The following is a 21,564-nucleotide window of genomic DNA, read 5'->3' on the forward strand; positions in this document are numbered from 1 at the left end:
CTGGAGAACAATGATTGGTCCCATGTTGATTAGCACATTAATGCAAAAATTTCACTGTACATGTGATAATAAGGACCCTATAGACCTATTTATGGTGCACTCCATCAATACAAGTTTTCCCTTAATATTTAAACCAATGTCTGTTCTATGTTAGATAACTCTATAGCAACAGGGAATTAGACATTTTTTTCAATGAAATAAAATGAAAAAACAAAGGAAAATACACAGCTGCACAGAATTATATGGTACACTTACTTAGGCATTAGAATCACGTCACACTTTACAAGTACAGAAAAACAGTACTATTGATTTACACTGTACATTCATACAATTGTTATGGTCAAGACAGGGCTCCTACCTGGCTCATGTTTAAAGTGCTTCTTTTTATTTTCTTTGTTCTTTTTCATTATAATTGATTGTTTTCCATTATATTTCATAATATTGTTAACTTCATTTATGATTTGTTTAAATATGCATTATATTCTATTTGGTTACCATTTACTAGTTATGTATGTCTTGTAATTCTCTCATATTCCTTGTTATTTTTTGATGGATCCCCAAGAGGTGGGGCCACCTGTCCATCACAGTTAAGGCACCACCCCCAGCCCTATAAATGCAGGCTGGGAAGTGAAGTCCCACTATGGTTCATTTAAATATGTTCTAGTTGGATTTTGGTAGTTCTTGTGAGTATCGTGGTTTTCTTTGACTTTTGCTTTGGTTCTCAGTTTGGATTATTCTTGTGAACTTTGATTTGGAACTCATTTACCTTGGATTACCTTTTAGGTTTAGATTATTTATTGCTCTTTTGAATCTTTTGCATTATTTTTTTCCTTTTCATTCAATACCTCCTCCTTTATAAAGATGTCTTGTGGCTTAGCTGTACACAAGCTAGTAGCTGACAGAGATCCTTTCCCTTTTGGAGCATTTTCAGTGTATTTGAGACATTACATTTTTTAACTTTTAGAATGAAGCACCTTTTTGCCTGTTATAGACCAAAGACAGCCACAAAAGTGAAAGCTATGCTTCCTTTTTTTGGTCAACCTCCTCTGGGAAGGCTGGTGGGATTCTAACCTGCCTCTCTGGGTGTTTCGAAGGCTTCATGCCACCTTGGCCTAATCACAACAGAAATTCTAAAAAAATAAAAACATACTCATGTTAACCATTTACATTTACAATAATACTAATAATAGATCAAATTTTGTTGTAAGAGACAATATTAGAATGTTTAATGTTAATATTTAAATTTTCATGACGGGTTGCTTAATTTGTTTAGAATGTGAGTTTCTCAGAACTAAATAGATAATGAATGTTTCTTTTTAACCCCTAAAGCTAACTTGTAATGGAACTTCCTTGGGGCTCACCTTTATCTGAACTTCAGTATTTGAGTAACTCTTTACATAACTAGAAACATAACTGTATGATCTGCCTTGTTTTCACTTAGGTAACAATGGCATATGGTTTTCTGAACATTCAGGCATTGTGTCTGCAAGTTTGATGCATGAACATATACAGTAACTGTATTTTATATAAAGAATTTAGAAGGGAAACTCAAAGAAGCATATGATATACAAGCCTTGAATAGAAACATCTTATATAAGAACTTTTATTTGATAATGCAGGTTTTTATCTTTATTTTTGTATAAACTGTTTTGTTTTGAATTTTTACCAAAACAGTTTCAAAATGAAGACTCTTGAACTGTGCAATTCTTTACATACGCATCAATGAGTCACACTTATTGCAGAAGCTGCAGAAGGTTTGGAAACCAAACAAATGCAGCTACAACTGTTTGCTTTGGCTTCAAAAGTTCAAAACTATAGAATGTCCCAAAAAATAATCCAAATGCCAAATAAGGGAGGGTATTACTGCAAACCCCTGGCCTGTAAAGAAATACATAACAAAATAATCTTTATTAAAAAAAAAATTAATACAGCTCTCAAAAAATATAACAAAATGCACAAAAAAGAAAAACAAACAAACAAATAAATAAAAGGGGATGAAAGGAGTTGCCTGAAATCTAATTCACAACAAAATCCAAATACATTAATCTGGAAATCAATGCCCAAAGACTAAAAACTAAATAATCAGTAAATAAAATAAAATGCATAATGTATATATTGTGACAGATAGGGGGCGCTGTCGTCCCCTTGAACCCTCGGATCAGACGCCAGACACCAGATAAAAGTCCAATAATTTGTTTTATTTAGACTACATTGTGCACAAAGCACCCTCCACTCCACAATACACATATAAATCACAAATAATAATCAATACACAATAATCCTCCTTTCCCAGATGCACTGTTCCCTTCCTCCCAACTCAGGTCAACCGTCTGGGATCTCCCACAGTCCTTTATAGTCCATGACCCAGAAGTGCTTCTGATCCCTCAGTCCATGTGATTATCCAGCACTTCCGGGTCAGGTGAAAACTCCTTTTCTTCAACCCGGAAGTACGTCATTTCTTCTGTCCATGTGACTAGGACATAGTTCCAGGCTGTATGGAAAATAAACGTCTCTGTGCCTCCCGACAGCATCCCCTGGTGGCCTCGACGTTATCCATCAGGGCTGTGCATTAAAAGTCCATAGTCCATGATGCCATGCTGGAATTCGGGACATCTCCATGTCGCAGGGAGGGCTCCCTCTGGTGGCTTGAGGGTATTGGCTGGGATAATCTGCTGACCATAGTCCACAATATACAAATACAAAGTTTACTGGCTGACACATTCGCTAACTCACTTATCAAAATAAAAAAAAATTCTTGTTTAGTTAGAAAGCTGTAATTTGTACCTCCATCCTCATAACTGAAAAATCTCTCAAAATTTCAAAAACTCTTTGATTGATTCGACTGAAATTGGGTGATCTTATAGAAAAAACAAAATTTGCAGACCTGTGCTTATTTTTTTTATTTCTCAGTATTTGTCGGTTTTCTACCTCTTCTGAGGAATTTCTAGATTTTTCCAACTTTTAAGAGCATTTTGAAGTTCCCTCATTTTCAGGACTGCTAGGCCAGGGTCATGAATCTAGCAATTGGTGGACTAGCTGGACTCGGGTGAAAACCTTTTGCGCTGTCCACTGAAGGTCCTAACCTGTTTTGTGGTTATTTTTGGAGGCCTCATACGTTCTTTTATCATGTGAGAGACTCGTTTTGTTAACATATATATTTTGTAAAGTCGGCAGGCCCAACTTGAGACAGATGTTGCTCAGATGTTTGAATCTCTATCAGAAGGTGCAGAGCCACATAGGGCAGTCAGCTACAAGTCTGGCTTTAAGGATGAGGCTCAAGGGGGCTGAGGGATCAATCCCTTTAAGATACGGAACTTATGAGACCCTCTCATCTGATTCATTCAATTGGCTTCTGTGGCATGGCTGCCATGGATTCTCAGGAAGGGATCTTGGCTTGGATTGGCTCATGGAGAATGAGTGCAGAAGGTGTCACCTCTAAACCCAAGTAAGCGGTTTGAGGTATTACTGGAAATATTAATGTACCGTGGCAGATCAACATTAAAGCTGTATGGATGTAGCAGTGGAATACTACAGCAGTGCTGGAGGGCAGATGGGGAAGGAAATGATGGTTTCAGCTATGCAATAGCTAGCAGTCCTTTTTAGGACTACCTACTACCAATGTTGTCTGAATTTCTAGGCCATTCTTCTGTCTCTTAATAAAATAAAGCAATAGTTTGTTGAGAATTGTAAAATGTTACAGAAAGTAGGAACAAGTGGAGAAGAAAGTCAGCTCTCAGAGTTATCAATGAAGCTTTTCTTGAGTCTAGTTCACTGATTTAATATCTCCCTTCCTTTGTGTAGTATTACTTTATGTTAGAAGATTGTTTTGATAGCTAAATATTAAATCAACTGCACATTAGGCTGTTGGTAAATTGCACGATTTCAAGTTAGAAAGGATGTTAAATATAATAACTGCTGTTGCTGGATCTCATTGCTTTGAGAATGTCAGATTACAAAACTAGGAATCTCGTAGGACGACAAATTACCCAACTCTTTGACAACCTTTCAGCAAACTTTCAGTTTTCCCAAGTATTGCAAGTTGTGTTCAAAAACAGTCAATTAACGTTCAGCCTGCAAGTGCAGATGCCTGTACAAAAATTCTACAGGTATGACAAGCTCTGTCACAATCATGGCCCTTTTTTTCCATTCTGGGATGGTACAACAAACATCAGATAAGCTTCTTTTGTTTGTGTAGTCTTAAATTCCAGACTCCTGCTTTACACATTATATGCATTGCATATTCAGGTGGGCACGCATTGGTTGTTAGCTTTCTCTCACATACACACACTCACATGAGCCTGCCACTGTGACTTTAGACAAATTCAGATTGTATTGAGATCTTTGTAAAAATCACTAGAAAAATTGTGTGTTGTGACAGGGGCTTTAACAACATTATTTCAGTAGCATTGTTAAGGCCCTGTCAAACTACACAATTTTTACACTGATTTACACTTGCAGACTTCATTTACATGGTCTTTGAAAGTTGGGGGTAGTTGTGGTATATGCTCTGAGGTAGAAATTTAACATCATATTAAAGAAAGAAACATCCTCTAACAAGACAAATCAGTAATCAGGCAGGAGAAAAGCTGTTCATTGTATATTTTAATTACTCCTCAGCAAAACGGCTTGGAGGGAACATTCTGCAAAAGCAGTCTGTTACAGCACGGTCAGAATGATCAGAGAAACAAAGTATAGAGGTTCATTTTATAAACGGTTTAATTAACATACAGTGTCAATCAATGCATACATTTTACTCTGGTTGGTTCGTTGGTTTACACTCAAATGATTTATATAAAATAAAAGTCTGTTATATTATATTCTGGTTCTTCTTATACCTTTGAGTTGCGCCACCACCCTTGAAATTTCTGTGCATGTAACAATTGTCCATAATTGTTGCTAGTACATCTGCTGATTTCTTAGTCATCCTTCAGTGCATTTTGTATACTACTTCAACCTTTCTTCTGGTACATTCTTTATTTACTTGACCATCTCAGTATTTTTCCTACACCAAATCTTATATTTCAGTGTACAGGGTGTGCACAAAGTCCGTATACCCCTATCTTTTGGAGGATTTTGAAGACACGATAAATCGCGCACTCGTCAGAGAACATAACCTTTTCCTTCTCAGCATTTGTTGGAAATTTGTGCAGCATCAGATCACAAGCTTCCTGACGTCTGTCCAAGTCAGCATCTGATAACTCGTTAACGTGCAATGGACGCCAACATTTCATTTGCAAGTCCTGTTTAATGTGTTTTTGCATTGTCGATTCCGCTATTCGGATCGTTGAACAGACTCTGCCACATCTGCACGTTTCATGCCTTGTAGATGGTCTTCCACTTTGTGGCGCATCTCGGACGCTGCCCGTTGCAAAAGCCTTCTTCTCTCACTGTAACAACGTTCTGTTTGTCGGCGATGCCTTACCAAAACGCACAACAAAGTCATCCATGACATTTTTGACCGATTTCCCAGTAACAGGCCGCTCATGAACTCACACAGTGGCCACCAAACGCTCCTTGATTGTGAAAACACTTGTCACCCATTGCTTCGTCTTGGAACGACCGCCACGTTGTTGCGATTTCTTGAGCGGCAGCAGGTGGCAGCACCAGACAGGATGTCGGAAACACACCTCGAAATACCAGAAAGACTTGGGCTGATGTCCACAGGAACCCTATTGTCATGGTTATTCCTGTAAATGCTCCTAAACATAGGGGTATACGGACTTTGTGCGCACCCTTGTACATTTTGTTGTTCACTTGACCTTTATTTGGTTTCCCACATTTATTAACTCTTTATGATATTTCTTTAACATGAATGCTATGTTACCCTAAAATTATTCTTCCACGGCTCCTGTGACCACCAGTCATGAACTTTGATGTCTCCAGCCAGACGAGTCTGCAGTTTGCCCCGACTAAGTCAAACTGGTTCAATTTTGTCGTAAGTCACTGTGGTGAGTTTGTGTGTATGAGGCCTGACAACCAATGAACGCCCACCCAGAATTTCGGTAAATGGAATGCAGCAACAAGAAATAGGGAATCAGGGTGTTTTGGACTGAGCAAACAGAACAAACATTCATCTGTCTGATAAATCATGTTGTTCATACCATGAAGTAGGTGGCTGTCACAAATTGAGGCAAGATGTCAATATTTACAAAATTTAAAGTTGTGTTCAGACATTTTCACGGAGTCACATATTTAGTCAATCTCTATAGTTTAATGTTGTGTAATCTAACATCCTCAGGCAATGAGATCAGCAACTGTAGTCATTAGGATTAACATCCACTCTGACTAGAAATCGTGAAGGTGCTGCCAGCTTAGCTGCATGTAAGTTAAAGAAGTGTCATTCTTGTGTTTCTAAGCCTGTGTTTACTTTTTATTTTATTTGTATGTTTTGTGATTGCCCGTTGCACTGTATTGAGCATTAGGATTTTTTCATGTGAGAACTTGTGTGCTTATGTTTGATAGATACAACCTGTGCTTGGCTTTGAACTTATTAAGCTACATTGTGATCCTTCAGTTTGGAGTTATATATAGGATGAAGTTCTAGTCTTTTGCACAGGCAGTTTCAGGCATATTTGTAGTAAATCAAAAATACTATAGGTTTTACTTTTATTGTAATTACACATCATCCATAGCTAAAACCCAATTCACTTCCACCAAATGTATTATGAAGCCAATTCTGGTGTGGATTTGTCTGAGCCTGTTAGCTCAACCAAAGTTAGTTCCTGCCTCACATTCAGCGCAGTTGGACTTGACACTCCAGCCCTGTGGAGCTGAACATTTAAACAATTTTAAGGTGATTCAGCCCAATAATAACCTCCAGCACTAATAGGATTTTAAAAGTCCCTAAACTCCTAATCTCTACCACACTGCTTGGTAATTTAGTCCAAGCATCTATGGTTGTTTGTGTAAAGAAGGAGTTTATAAAGTTTATGCCAAATTTAACATAACAAATTTCTCTCAGGATAAGCCAGTTGAAAAGAGATGGATTTTTGGATGGACAACTGCATAACTATCAATTATATTCAGAGCATGAGCATGAAGCCTTTCTCTCGTTATCTGAGAAAATTATTATTATTATTATTATTATAATAATAATAATAATAATAATATGCAAATCTGACAGCTGATTGTTCAAATCAATGGCAGAAATAATTTATTTTTATTTCTTTATTAGTCCTATAAACGCGGCAATGGTGTTTGTTTACCTTGAAAAAGCAACGGGATTCTTTCCGTTTATTAAATTAAACCACGCTGGATTATTTTTAAATAAGCCCCTGTAATTTGGCTACAAATTTACACGCGCACATATGTTAAACACTATTGTGCGAAATGCGCAAGTTATTTCATAAACATATATTTCAACCTTGAAAAACTGAATTCAGGGAGGTTTTCTGGTGGAGAGGAGAGTATAAATAAATAAATCACTTCTTCATCACTACCCCAATTAACATTCTTTTTTTTTTACTTTCTTTTCAATGGGTGACACCTCAGCACCATACATTTTTTACAGCGACTGGAGTGCCAATCCTGCCATCAAACCCCGAGTTTTCCCTGCAGGATGGTGGACCTGTTTGCAGGGCTGGATGCAGTTTTTCTTTGAGATGTTCCTGTTGCCTTGTTGTTAAGAAACATATCGAACTGTTCTTACTGCCCTCTCTGCGCTTTGCCTCCCTACATGATGTGCTCTCTCTGATGAAATGCAAAATAATCAGACATTTCACAAAATTGCACTGCACTTTTTATTCATAACTAGGCTCACCCGCCTTTTAAGTTGACCACTTCTTAAGGCAATTCAATATGTAGATCAATTTGATATTTTATACTAACTCATTAATTTGGTTATATTGCATTTGAGTGGTATTCCTTTAATACTCGTAGTTTCTGTTATTTTTGTGATGAAATTTAAACTTTTTTTCTATATTGAGGTCGCCCTTTTGAACCCCCCTGATATTTACTACGTGGTGAGGCATTTCTACTCCATCAATATTAATTATTTCCAGAGACATAATTTTGTCTATTTTTCCAGCGCATCGCGCACAAAAGCAAAGGAACGATGGGAGCACCAGAACTCTGCTCACATCATGTCGCTTCTTACCGCAAGCTGCAAGTAGTAAGTCTGTGATAAGCGGAATACCGCTACGCTTTCCACTCATGGGACGGAAGGACAATCCCGACCGCTTTTATATAGTAAGAAAGAAGAAGAAGATATCGCACAGTCTGGAGTACAAAATCATCTTTTACCTGGAAAAACGAAACTACATATCCCATCGTGCATTGCAAAATGGACGGGGCGTGTGTGAAACTCCGCGCCTGCGTAGCACTCACGGGACGGAAGGACACCCGACCGCTTTTATATAGAAGGGTGTGTAGTGGATTAAAACTGATATTCCACATATTACATTTATAGATATTCTATTCCTCTCAGTAATCGTCTTAGCAAGAAAGCGGAATTAATTTGATTTCAGCCGTCTGTGAAATATACCTGCAATCTGCTCATTCATACACATTTAAGTAACCACCTCCGATGTACATATTTTGCAACGACCTAGCCGCTCATGTCACCCTCACTCACCTCATCTTGTCTGCTGCAGTCTCTTTAACCACCGCCGGCTATGGAAAGTCGCTTTTAGACACGATACAACGAGCTAATGTCAAGTTATTTTTTTTAAAAGGTATAAAGTAAGGATAAACCTTTGTGTAATCTGATGCGAAATTTAAATACATTTCTTCGTTACCAGTACACGAACATTGTAGGAAGCACACGTGTAGTGCGTGTCGTGCGTGCAGTTAACATTACGAAGCGTCTGTAAAATGCTGGACGCAATCGCACTTGAATGGTATCACTCCATGAGAGAAAGAAGTAGTGGAATTAAAACTTTTTTTTTTGTACATAGGTATTGCCAAAATAACTGTCAAGAAGAGGGATTTCCAGAAGATTGTGAATCGCTTGCGGAGGTCCCGGAGAAGACACTGATTTAGGGGAGGCTCCCGAAGCTTCCAGACCCTCAATAGAGCCACTAGATTTTTAAAAACGACATTAGAGTTCATAAATTCATACAAATAAGAAAAATACAGGCCCTCAAAATATAACAATTATTACATAATACATATTGCCAGACGTATTAACAAATGAGTGCAAATAAACATATTTTACAAATATCAACTGTACTAAACGCGATGAAAATAATGTCTGCAGCCCGGATCCTCCACGATGGAGCTCCAAGTAGGTGGAGTTAATTCAAGTGGGTGTAGATAGGTGGCATTGACTCCAATGGGCACAAGTAGAATCTGGCTGCAGACCTCTAGCGCTCCTCACAACCCATGGTTCAAATTATTTTATTTAGCCCGAATTGGAAATCCATTTCCACCTATTATTAGGAAATAGGTTAATTAAAAATAAATGTAACCTTAAAAATAATAAAATATCCCTCTCTTTAAACGTAATACCAGTATTAAGATTTTGTGATACATTTATCTTTGAACATCTAACCAAACATTTTTTGTACATGCTGTATATAGGTATCAAATAAATGTGTTACAGATCCCTCCTCGTTTTCACAAAATGCACAGATGCACACAAATGCATTTACTGTCTTGTAATCTTAATTCATTTATAAATCCAATGCAAGCAATACAGAAGCATCAAAGTCAACCTGATTTAAGTATCTCTTTTTGAAAGACACAACTAAATCAGAAATTGCACTAAAGATAATAGCAAATTTATGTGGATTCACTGGTGATTTGTCTTCAAGAATTCAATTTAAGAATATAAATTACTATCCTCATTTGCCAGCTAAGATGCTAACAGAATATTATTACCATAACACGTTTGCAGAAACAACGATTTATTTTTAGATTCAATAGCTTTATCGTTTTAAATATAGTAGGAGTGAAGTTAAGCATAATTTGAGCTTTTGAAAGAACGTCGAGTCAAAGGAATGTGGGTGGAGTCCTTACCAGTTTACTGCTCAAGGCCGTAATTTACAGGGCGGGACGATAACAATGCCAATCATTGAGGAAGCAGGCGGAGAACCCACGAATAATCAGAGGAGCGTCTAGAAATGTGCCTGTCGGTAAAAACACGACAGGGTGCATTTCAGTTTTTGTGATAAAACCAAATAGTGAACGTACAGAAGACAAGTATAAATGTAAAATAAAAAAATCACCCTTGCATCATGGGATTAATATTCACGTACGGTGTTTATTTAGTTTTGAGCACATGCGTCGACGCCACAGAGTTTAAATGTAAACGTAATTGTATGCGATTAATTGGACGACTCAGGCAGTCAGATGGACAACCTCTCCATGCTGCATAGTTCTCCGGAAGCAGGTATATGAGTTGGTGTCATCGCCGTGCGCAACATTGCTCGTGTAACACGATAATTTGTGCACTTTTTTTGTTTTTGTTTAGCATTAAGTTAACGTACACGGAAAATGGATGGCACGCTTACAGTGCCTAAGTCTTTGCCTGCAACGACCACCGGTAAAGCACGCTTCCTAATAGTTGTATTAAAGAGAAATTGTAGTGTCTCTGCAATGTGTTATCAGCTACCCCGTTGTTTTGTACTGTGCTGTGTGTTCGGCGCAGATATGCCCATTAAGAGCACATCCCTAAATCTGTTTTTTAGACTGACTCATCCTTTGCTGATGCAGGTTGACGTTGTTCTGCTTTTTCTTTATTTGTTAAATTATTTCTTTATACAAACGAATGGATTTCGTTAAAGTGATTTACAGGGTAACAGCCCCCCGTTTAACTATAGTGTATGATGCCACTATAGTATATATCTGACTGTATACATGTTAAGTATTTGTTGGATCTTGTGAGAAGCATGCTGCCAAGCCGTGTAACCAAATCATTGACCATTTTTAACATGCTTCTAGAACGTCTGCTGCCCACGTTGCCATGCTTGGTGTTTTAAGACACCTAATTATTTATTCACGTGTGTAAAATCACAGAGTAATACCAATAATGGATTTATTTTAGCAGCTGTTACTGTTATTAACCATTCTATTCCCCCGAGTGATTTTTTTATTTTGTTTTGTTATTTTGTTTCTAATGTTGCTAACTAGTCACTTTGGTTGAGAACAATGCCAACCCTTCTGGCCTTCACTTAGTAAATCCACAGCAAACAAACAGAAGTGGAGATCCAATGGATTTGGTAGCATTAGCTCAGCAAGTACAGAAGGTAAGAAATTGAATACTTGGGCATCGTTTTTGAGTGAATGAATGAGAACTTACTGTCATATGCACACTGAACAGTCAGTCACAATGTACAATGAACATCTTCCTCTGTGTGCCCTTTTGGCCAACAGCAGGGGTGGATTAACTACTTGGCGGTGCTTAGGCTGACGCCAGTCACAAGACCCCCTGACCTTCCTGTTAATACAAATGCCCCATCCCTCTCTACCTTACTTTCCCATAATGACCCATAGCACTTAAACATTTAACATTTCTTTTAATATACCAATGTAACAATATGTTATGGGTAATAGAAATGTGGCTTGTGAAACACCAATCTGGTGTTTAAACCAACCATATGATATTGGCAACAGCAACTGCAGGAATGAACAGTGTGACTCAGTTGCAAATAACACAATGTGAGCAACAAGGTCACTTCCACCAGTCTACACAGTGATGTGCTGCTTTCTGGCCTTTTGACCCACAACATCCACAAAACCTTAAGCAAATGCACAACACAAAATAACACAATAGAAAAATGTATACCCTTTCCGTCATACGCTGTTTATTGTAGTGTTTTTTGCAGAAGAATCCTTTATGATGATGTTGAAGAGTAGCACTTTTAATGAGTGAACATTAGTGTTGCACTGTTGAGCCTTCCCTGCTGCACTATAGATCTCAGTCTATTTTATACTATAGCCCACGTTGATAAAGAGTGCTTCTTCATTGGCATTTGTGACAGGTAATCAGGGATGGACTGGCCAGGCTTCAGAAATTGGCCCTGCACTTTTGTCCAAACCAGCATGACACAGTTGGCCAGACACCACCTATGCTTGCACCTGTCAACTGCTGTGCACATATTATTCTCTATTCATTTATAGTGTAAGTAAAGTTGTGTAGTACATTCACACCCCTTCTCATTATTACATTATTGTTTCAAGTATATTCACAATGAATCCATTATTTTTACGTTTTCTAAATGTCATTGTTTAAATGCTTAGCCTTTGTTTCTTCTGTTGTTTTCCATTAATACAAGTGCAGAATTGTCATACTTACAGATGTTTCCTAGTTGCTCATTCATGTATTTTTGCATTGCCTTTAAATGTTTAACTTTGTTTTGTCATTTTCTTTTTAACTATGTGAGGTTACTCTCTTAATTAAATCCAAACACTGACAACTGATGATAAGCACAGCAGACCCAGGCCAACTATAAGTGGCAAAGGGTAGGTAATTAATTCAGTGTTACCCACTTATTCCCTTATTGGTAAATACTGCATAACCAAAACATGCAAAAGAACACAATATTGTAAAGCAAAACAAAGATTTGTATACATCTAACATGCACATTATTGCTTCATTCGGTGCGTATTTATCACAACCAACTTGTCATTTCTAGACTGATACCAACAAAAAATAGATACTTCTGAAACCTGTGGCTGGAAAGGTCAGGTAATGTAACATAGCTGTAAGCATCTATGGTGCAAACACTATGAGTGTTTACATAAAAATATAAATCAGAAAGTGAGATTGAAACATGTAATACAGATATCGTAATTCAAAAGGTGCCAGCTGGACATACAGTATGTGTCACCAAAGTTGCATATTGTGTGGGGGAGAGGTAATGGTGCCAGAATCACTCACAAGTCTGATTGCCTGTGGATAAAAACTGCTACTTGGTCTTGTAGACCTTAATTTGATGAAAGGAGTGGGAAGAGGACTGTGTTTGGGGTGGGTGCAGTTTTTTATAATGCTATGAACCCAGTCAATGTATCTAACGTGATAATTGTCCTCCAGAGATGGAATAGCTGTTCCTGAAGTGTTTTGGTAGTCCTGACCACCCACTGTTGGGCTTTGTAGTTCTGTGCAGAACAGTTACCAAACAAGACTGTAATGGCATTAGTAAGAATGCTTTCAAAAGTACCCCTATAAAAGTTTACCAAGGATTCTGACTGGCATGTGAAATTTATTTAGTCTTCTCAGGATGTACAAGCACTGTTGAGATTTCTTTACCAATTGGAACCAGGTAAGACCCTCACTAATGTAAAAGCAGATACATTTAAAGGTTTTCACTCTGTCCACCTCTGCCTCACCAATGGACAATGGTGTGTGCTGCTCCCACCTTTTCCATGGGTCCACAGTCATCTTATTTGTTTTACTAACATTTAAGAGGAGATTGTTTTCCTGGGACCATGTTACCAGATTTACCATCTCCCTCATGTAGAAAATCTCATCTCTACCAATAATCAGTCCAGTGACCTGGCAAATTTGATGATAGTGCTGTTATTCTAGGAGGCAGCACAGTCACTTGAAAAATGGGTATAAATCAGTGGGGCTTAGCACAAAGCCCTGAGGGGTCCCTGTATTTAAAATCTGCATGTTAGAAATATAGCTCCCAATCCAGAGTACCAGGGGTCTGGCTGTTAGAAAGCCCAGAATTAATTTACAAATGGTGGGTGGCAGTCCAAGGGTGAGGAGGTTGTCTATCAGTTTTGACAGTTTCACTGTATTGAATGCAGAGCTATAATCAATAAATAACATTCTAACATAACGATCTCTATTATCAAGGTGTGAAATAAGTACATGCATGGCAATACTGACAGCCATGTGCCGTGGTCCTGCTTGCTTAGTAGGCAAACTGAACAAGATCTAGAGTGACTGGTACGATGTTCTAGATGTAAGTCATGACCAGTTTTTATGATACTTCATCACAATAGTAGATAGTACAATAAGTTGATAGTCATGCAGACAATTCACTTCACAACAGGCTCAACAATCATTGTATTGAAGCAAGTAGGGACCGAGGTTTATTCAAGGGACAGGTTAAAAGTGTCTGCTTAGACATCCACCAACACTGATAAAATCTCTGGACGCATGCTCAAAGTGTGTTTATCTAGACCCACAGCTTTCTATGGGTTTATTCTGTTCAGAGTCTTGCCCACAACCACCACCAAGGCAGAGAATGGTGGGTACTTCATGTCCCTGACCACCAGTCCACTCTTCTGTGACTTGGTGTTAAGCTTTGTCAATGTTCTCCTGTTCTTGCTGTGAAAAATGGGAGCAGAGTGTGGGGATGAGAGAAGCTTCCAGAAGGACAACCATCACCATGACACTCCACCTATATGAGCTTTATGGCAAACTGGCTAGACAGAAGTTTCTCCTTAGTAAAATACATGGAAGTTAACTTGGAGTTTGCAAAAAAAAAAAAAGTACCTAAAGGACTCTCACACTGTTTTAAACAAGATTTTCTGGTATGATAAAACCAAGGTAAGCGTCATGTATGGAGAAAATGAGGCACTGTTTATTTGTTTAGTACCAATGCAACAGTGAAGTATGATGGCAGCATCATGCTATATGGTTGGCTTTGAGCAACTCTGGGAATGTCCTCAAGTTGCCCAGCCAGAGCCCACACTTGAACCTAATCGAGCATCTCTGCTGAGACCTGAAAATAGCTGTCCACTAATGGCTTTCAACCTGACCGAGCTTGTGAGGACCTGCAGGGGAAGAATGGCAGAAAATCCCCAAATCCAGGTGTGTGTGTGTGAGAAGCTTTATCACATTATATCCAAGAAGACTACAGGCTGGAATTGCTGCTAAAGGTACTTCAATTAAGTACTGATTAAAGTGTCGGACTACTTTTGTCAATGTCATATTAAAGTTTATTTTAAAATTTTGCAAAAATGTCTGAAAACCTGTTTTTTCCTTTGTCATTCTGGGGTACTGAGTGCCAATTGATAGGCAAAAAATTAAATATTACCAAAAGGCTGCAATATTTGAAAATGTCAAACAGTGAAGGGGTCAGAGTAATTTCTGAGTCTACTGTGTATAAGTAATGTGAGAATCTTAAGTGTTAATTTAATCATCAAAAATATCCAATCTTGTGTTTTACAGGCAGATGAGTTTGTGAGAGGCAATGCATGCAATAAATTAACAGTTATAGCTGAGCAGATTCGATACTTACAAGAACAAGCCAGAAAGGTAACATCTGTTTATTTTGTTTATTCAAATGGCTGCTATATATGGCTTCAATCCAAGTTTGTCCTTGGCGATCTTTGAACACATACAATTTCCTTGTTATAGCTAACTGTTGGACACCTCCTTTTTTCAGGTTTATTTTCTCCAGGAGTGTTGCCAATTTGTGTTTTTTGTTTTCCTTATATGTTAATTGGGCATTTATTAATACCTAACATTAGTTGGAGTTAACATTTTCCTGGTTTTATTATGCTTTACCATTGATTTTTGGTTTGTGTGTAAGGTTTAGAATTATACTGTTATTGTATATTAGTTGTAAATGTGTGGGCCTGTACTGAGTCAAGAATGCAATGACCAGAATGTTGTAAATGCAATTGGTAATTTTTTTTTTTTTTGTTGTTGTTTTTTTTACTAAGTTACTTGCAGCAGCAGTGGTAGTTAAAAGGGGAAATACTAAAATGACACAAGTACAGTTTTAGCTATTTACTGCAAACTCAGTTCTTATCCAGTCTGATTTCGGACTTGACCACTCCTCCTCCTCCTTCCTCTTATCTTTTACCCACTTCCATGTGGCTCAATGTGCCTAACAAACCTTCTCCTTACAGCTTGGTCCTGTGCCTGCTCACCAATCAAACAATCTTCCTTCAGATCTTCTTTTACTTTGTCCATCCACCTCTGCTTTGGCCTCCCTTGCTTTCTCTTCTCCTGTACTTGCATTTCCTTCACTCTTTTGCCACACATGTCCATACCACTTCTACTTTCCTGTACTTTTTTTTTAGATATCTTTCTCACTTTTGCTGTACCTCTGATCTTATTTAATATTCTGTCCTTATTTGTAACTCCATACAACCATCTCAACATACTCATTTCTGCCACTTCTTCACAGTATCCTTCCAAGTCATCTTCATTATACTGTTTTACTTCATGCAATTGTTACTCCTGAATGTGTTACTGCCATTAAGGCTGGCTAATCTATGCAGACCACATCTAGAAAAATAAGGTCTGCATGTAGTGAGCACAACTGACTGGTATTTGTTTTCATTGCTTCCCCGACCCTGAATAGAATTAAATGGCTTTGAGAATTTTGTTATGTTGTTGTGACATTAAATATACAGAGCACCCTATATTTTAAATAATGATCTAATGCACTTAATCTGGCCCGCAGCTGTTTTAACTCTTGAAATCAATTGTATTGTTTCACTGATTTAAGAATATGTAACTTAGATCATTTTTTACACAGTGCTATGGGGCTGGATCCATGTGGCCCATTTTTTGTTTCAGGTACTAGAAGATGCCAAAAGAGATGGTGACTTGCATCATGTAGCTTGTAATTTTGTGAAAAAGCCAGGGAATGTGTACTACGTATATATGCGTGAATCTGGACAAAGATATTTCTCTATTCTTTCACCAAAAGTAAGTAAATAAAATAATTCCTCTTTCTTTTTGCAGAAATACAATTGGCACATATGGTTGTCAAAAATAAAATGTGATTTAGTCAATGTCTAAGTCCAGTCTTTACAAGGACACCATTCATTAATTTCCTGAACCCAGTTTTACTATTACAGGGTCACATATAAAAGGCAACTTATCCTGGTGCCACCAGGTGCAAGAAAGAATCAGACCTGTCTGGAATGCCAACTCATTAAAGGACATACTTTTGTAGACATCTGCATGTGCCTCTTAACTTACTGTACACACCTTTTGGGATGTGGAAGGAAAACAGAAATAGGACCCAGGTCCCTGGTGCTGTGACGCTTAGGCCCTAATCATTCTGTCACTATATAGTTGCCCAATCAGAACTGTGGAAATTTTTTCATATACATACATAGGTTGTCAGATGACTTTGTGTGTGTGTGTGTGTGTGTATATATATATATATATATATATATATATATATATATATACACACACATATATATACACGTATATGTATATATATATATATATACATATACATATACATATATATATATATATATATATATATATACATATATATATATATACATATATATATATACATATATATACACATATATACATATATATACATATATATATATATATATATATATATATATACATATATATATATATATATATATATATATACATATATATATATATATATATATATATATATATATATATATATATATATATATATATATATATATATATATATATATATATACATATACATATATATATATATATATATATATATATATATATATATATATATATATATATATATATATATATATATATATATATATATATATATATATATATATATATATATATATATATATATATATATATATATATATATATGTATGTGTGTGTGTGTGTGTGTGGCGGAAGTGCTGGGCTCCCGGAATATTCAGGCACCAGGGCGCCGCCTGGCGGTGGCCACGGGTCCCTACAGGGCTGGGCTTCCAAGCCCTTTACCCGAGGCCCCCTACATAACCAGGACGGACGCCCCCTCACCCACTGCCAAGCACTGTTAATTTGATATTGAATGTTGATGCAGATTGCTGTCTCCATTCTGTAAACATCTAGACAATAATAACTGAGAAATGTTACACAACATCTTATCTTTCACTGTACAGAAGCTTTTTTCTTTATTTCGTAAAAGTCCTTCCTACTGATACTGGATTGTTAATGTCCACACATGCTTCAGTGAGACGGCTTATTGAGCTCATGTACAGCATGTAATCAAGTGACAAGAACTAAACGGACATTAATGTCCATCTGTATATTCACTTAACCCGCCCTTCGGGGGCAGTGAGGCAGGCCAGCAGAGGCCTATCCCAGCAAGCATCGGACACAAGGCAGGGACAATCCCAGGGCAGGGCACCAGTGTATCACAGGGTGAACACAGATTTTACACACAGGCCACTTTAGCAGTAACAATCCACCTAACCTGCATGTATTTGGACTGTGAGAGGAAACTGAAGTACTAGGGGTTTGGAATTGTACAAGCTCCATGCAGTGAATACCTGGGACACAACTCCATCTGCTTCACTGAGAGACCACCAGCACTACCACTGCACTGTCCAATAATAATTATAGTTCCTGTTCTCAATATCAACTATCGATTACTTTATCCCCCCACATATTTTTGTCTGTGATATGCACACTAAAAATAACCATAACCACAATAATAATCTACCTCTCTAACCCACTTATCTAAGGCAGGGTCATGGGGCAGCTGGAGCCTATCCCAGCAGGAATCGGATGCACGACAGAAACAATCTCTGTGCAGGGTGCCAGTCCATCGCAGGCTGAACACGCACACAATAGGGACACTTTAACAGCACCAGTACAACTTACCTGCATGTGTTTGGACTGTGGAAGGAAACTGGAACACTGGAAGAGAACAAGCAAACTCCATGAAGGGGACACTCCTATTTTTCCTTTACTGTGAGATGACAGTAATCTACTCTGCTGCTAAATAATAATAATTTTAATAATCATTCACGAAATGCCCTTCTGTTTTTGTTGTGTGACGAAAGCTTTTCTTTCTTCTGTTGCCAATCTCGAACATGTGACTCTAGAGCACCGTACTTGCGACCTGCTGCCCGAATGCCTATCTTCTCTGCTTCCAAAATCACTTTTATTTTCTCTCCCACCGTGAAGGAGCGTAAACGCATGCTGAATGACAATGCCAAACTGATTCAAAAGCAAGAGAGAGAGCGAGCGAGCCCAAGCAAAAGAAGTAAACATTACAGAATTAATTTCCTTGTGTATGACGCGCACCTGATTTTCTAATGCTAATTTTCGGGTAAAATATGTGCATGGTACACGTGTAAATACGGCATATAAATAAATAAATGATTGATGCAGTTTTAGTCTGCTCTATTGTGGACTCTGTCTTTTTCATTTTCTCAAAAACATGCCATAGAAAAGGTGGTGTGGCCTTTCATAAAAATGCAATGTAGTGTAATCAGTTCAATTCAGATTTTTTTGTGCAAAGTACAATGAAACTCACATACTCTTTTTCACAACACTCACACGTGTGAATCTCTTTCTGAAAGCTTTATAAATAAAGAATGTCAACAGTTGGAGTGGGTTCAGCATTAGTTTGTCAAAGCTTCACCCACAGTGGCCACTGCAAGCAGACAAACGAGCAAGAAACTCTGAAAAATAGGACAAAGTATCTGTGAAAATGATTTATTTCTAGTTTCCTTCTGTTATCAGAAGGATGCCTCATTAAACGCGAAACTAGGGCTGGACAATATATTCCTTCTGAATGCTAAAAAAAAAAATCCCCAAAATCTCCAGCAGTCGTCTTTGTATGATAGCTTCAACTTCACCCATGTTACCTGGAGGTGATGAGTGTGAGGAGAAAAAATGGAGTAAGGATCAGAAAAGGAATTTTTTAAATGGTTTAGTTTTCTCCAAGAAGACAGTTGGATAACTACACTAACGAGTAATTCACATTGCAGCGGATTTTAGATGTCTGCATTGTGGAAATCCTCATTCAGTACGGTCTCCATTACTGAATAAAGACAGTAGCTTTCATAGTATCCTGTTGTCTATTATTCAGTGTTCATGCCTCAGGTATGGAAATAATGGCATCCTGGCCCATGGGAAGCTTGCCCCATTCAGGTCTGGACTCGGGGACACTATACTACATTATCTCAGTGATGTTTGAATCTTAAGATTATCGGAGGAAATCAAATCATATTACTTTGTAAGCATGTTAAACTGTTCTAGACAAGACAAAGCAAATGCATAATTTGGAACCACTGCAAATATTTTTAATCATAAAACAGTACATGTATAATATACAGATGCACAAATACTATGATCAGGGATAAGTGAAGTAATGAATTACTTCTGTAAAGAAAGCGCAATGTTTATTGGCAGGCAGACACAAATGCAGTATATATGAGTTTACATTATATAAAAAGTAGAGGAGATATTAAAAAAATAATGGTTGGAAAAAACATGTTATTTGACCTGCTTTACGGCACAGCTATTCATGAAATTATTATTTTTTTTTTTAAGAAAAAATACTTTTGATTGCTAATATTTCATATTGTGGGAAAATATCAGGTATTTTGGACTTTGACATGCATACACATTTATATGGTGCAATGCACAATCTTTAAGGCATTTTGAGATTATAATGAGAAATATCGAATTTTACATTTTGGGTCAAAATAATCAAAATGCCAGTTTTCTTACTATGTCATGTTTTCTTACTATGAACCCTTTGCTGTCTTAAATTTAACATATTGTAAAGTTTTAAGTTTTTTCTTTCACCCTACAGCCCTATTGTAAACTACAAGAACAGACAATTTCAAGTGGCAATTTAAATAGACCACGATTGTGATGAAATGGACTTAAATGCCAAACATATCCTTTAATTGTTTAGTTGGGGTCTCTGCATCTTTTATTAGGATTTAGATGAAAACTTAATCATTTAAAACCTGTTAAGATTCAGATAATCTTAAACAGTTGGAATGTATGTATAAACTTTAGTGCGTAGGAGCAACAGCTTTGTTATATAAAGGAAGAAAATAGTGACATAAAAGCTTGTATTTCAATGAGTATCTGTGTTTTGTGCTGTTCCCTAGGAGTGGGGTTCCAGCTGTCCTCATGAATTCCTTGGAGCTTACAAACTTCAGATGGACATGTCTTGGTCACCTTTTGAGGAAATAGAGAGAAGAGATGCAGAGATTAGCATCATTGACAAACTGCTGACCCAGCAATCCGCTCTGCCAAGCTGCTCGGAGCCCAATTTTCACGGCCTTGTTGACTGAGCAGTGCCTCACTGCTGACTGACCACATGTTCAGCATATTGCCTGACTTGCTAATTTGTTAAATTCAAAACTACTTTTGTTTGGGATCAAGAAACATCAGTCTTTTATATTTTCCACTGATTACCAAAGCTGCTCTTTAAATCCTTTATGTTTTCATTTATTTAATATATATTGTACGGTATACTAAAAGAAATTGAGTGCAGAAAAATGCATAAAATCGTTACTTAAGATAGGGAGAATGTTCCAAAAGTCTGTTTTTAACTGCCTTCTCTATACTGTCAAATGTGCAAAGAATAACTGACTGCAATATTTATTGTCACCTCTTGTATGTGTAAACATATGAGGTATAATTAATGACAGAAGCCAGAATTTCAGGACTTTTGCATTTGCTGAAAAATGAGTATATTGTTTCTTTACTATTAATTGAAATGTGAAATTGAACAATGTATGCTTTTAAAATTTTGCAAAAAATTTTTTTTCCCATGCTATTTAACATTACTAAAAATACAGAAAACGCTATTCATGTACCCATTTCTTTAATTCAACTATGGCGTTACTGGAGCCAGAGTTGACCCTGGCAGCATCAGAAACAAGTTGGGAAAAACCCCTAATGAGGCATCTGCCCATCACCAGGCACAC

At 37.3% G+C, this 21,564-nt stretch overlaps 1 protein-coding gene across 3 annotated transcripts; it reads left to right on the forward strand.

Annotated features, from left to right (window-relative positions):
- The first annotated feature begins 10,100 nt into the window (after nucleotides 1-10,100).
- On the forward strand, nucleotides 10,101-21,561 carry c6h1orf50 (chromosome 6 C1orf50 homolog). 3 transcript variants are annotated; one of them, XM_039755797.1, is made up of 5 exons: nucleotides 10,101-10,330; nucleotides 11,071-11,186; nucleotides 15,068-15,154; nucleotides 16,430-16,561; nucleotides 20,740-21,561. In XM_039755797.1, the coding sequence occupies exons 1-5, from the start codon at nucleotides 10,291-10,293 to the stop codon at nucleotides 20,923-20,925; spliced, it is 561 nt and encodes a 186-aa protein (XP_039611731.1). In that variant the 5' UTR covers nucleotides 10,101-10,290; the 3' UTR covers nucleotides 20,926-21,561. The 3 variants fall into 3 exon arrangements, with proteins under 3 accessions (XP_039611731.1, XP_039611730.1, XP_039611733.1); XM_039755796.1 differs by lacking the exon at nucleotides 10,101-10,330 and adding an exon at nucleotides 10,338-10,483 and having other exon boundaries at nucleotides 20,740-21,459; XM_039755799.1 differs by lacking the exons at nucleotides 10,101-10,330; nucleotides 20,740-21,561 and adding exons at nucleotides 10,338-10,483; nucleotides 18,349-20,181.
- Nucleotides 21,562-21,564: the final 3 nt, after the last annotated feature.

This window comes from Polypterus senegalus, chromosome 6, assembly GCF_016835505.1.
Source record: "Polypterus senegalus isolate Bchr_013 chromosome 6, ASM1683550v1, whole genome shotgun sequence".
NCBI lineage: Eukaryota > Metazoa > Chordata > Cladistia > Polypteriformes > Polypteridae > Polypterus > Polypterus senegalus.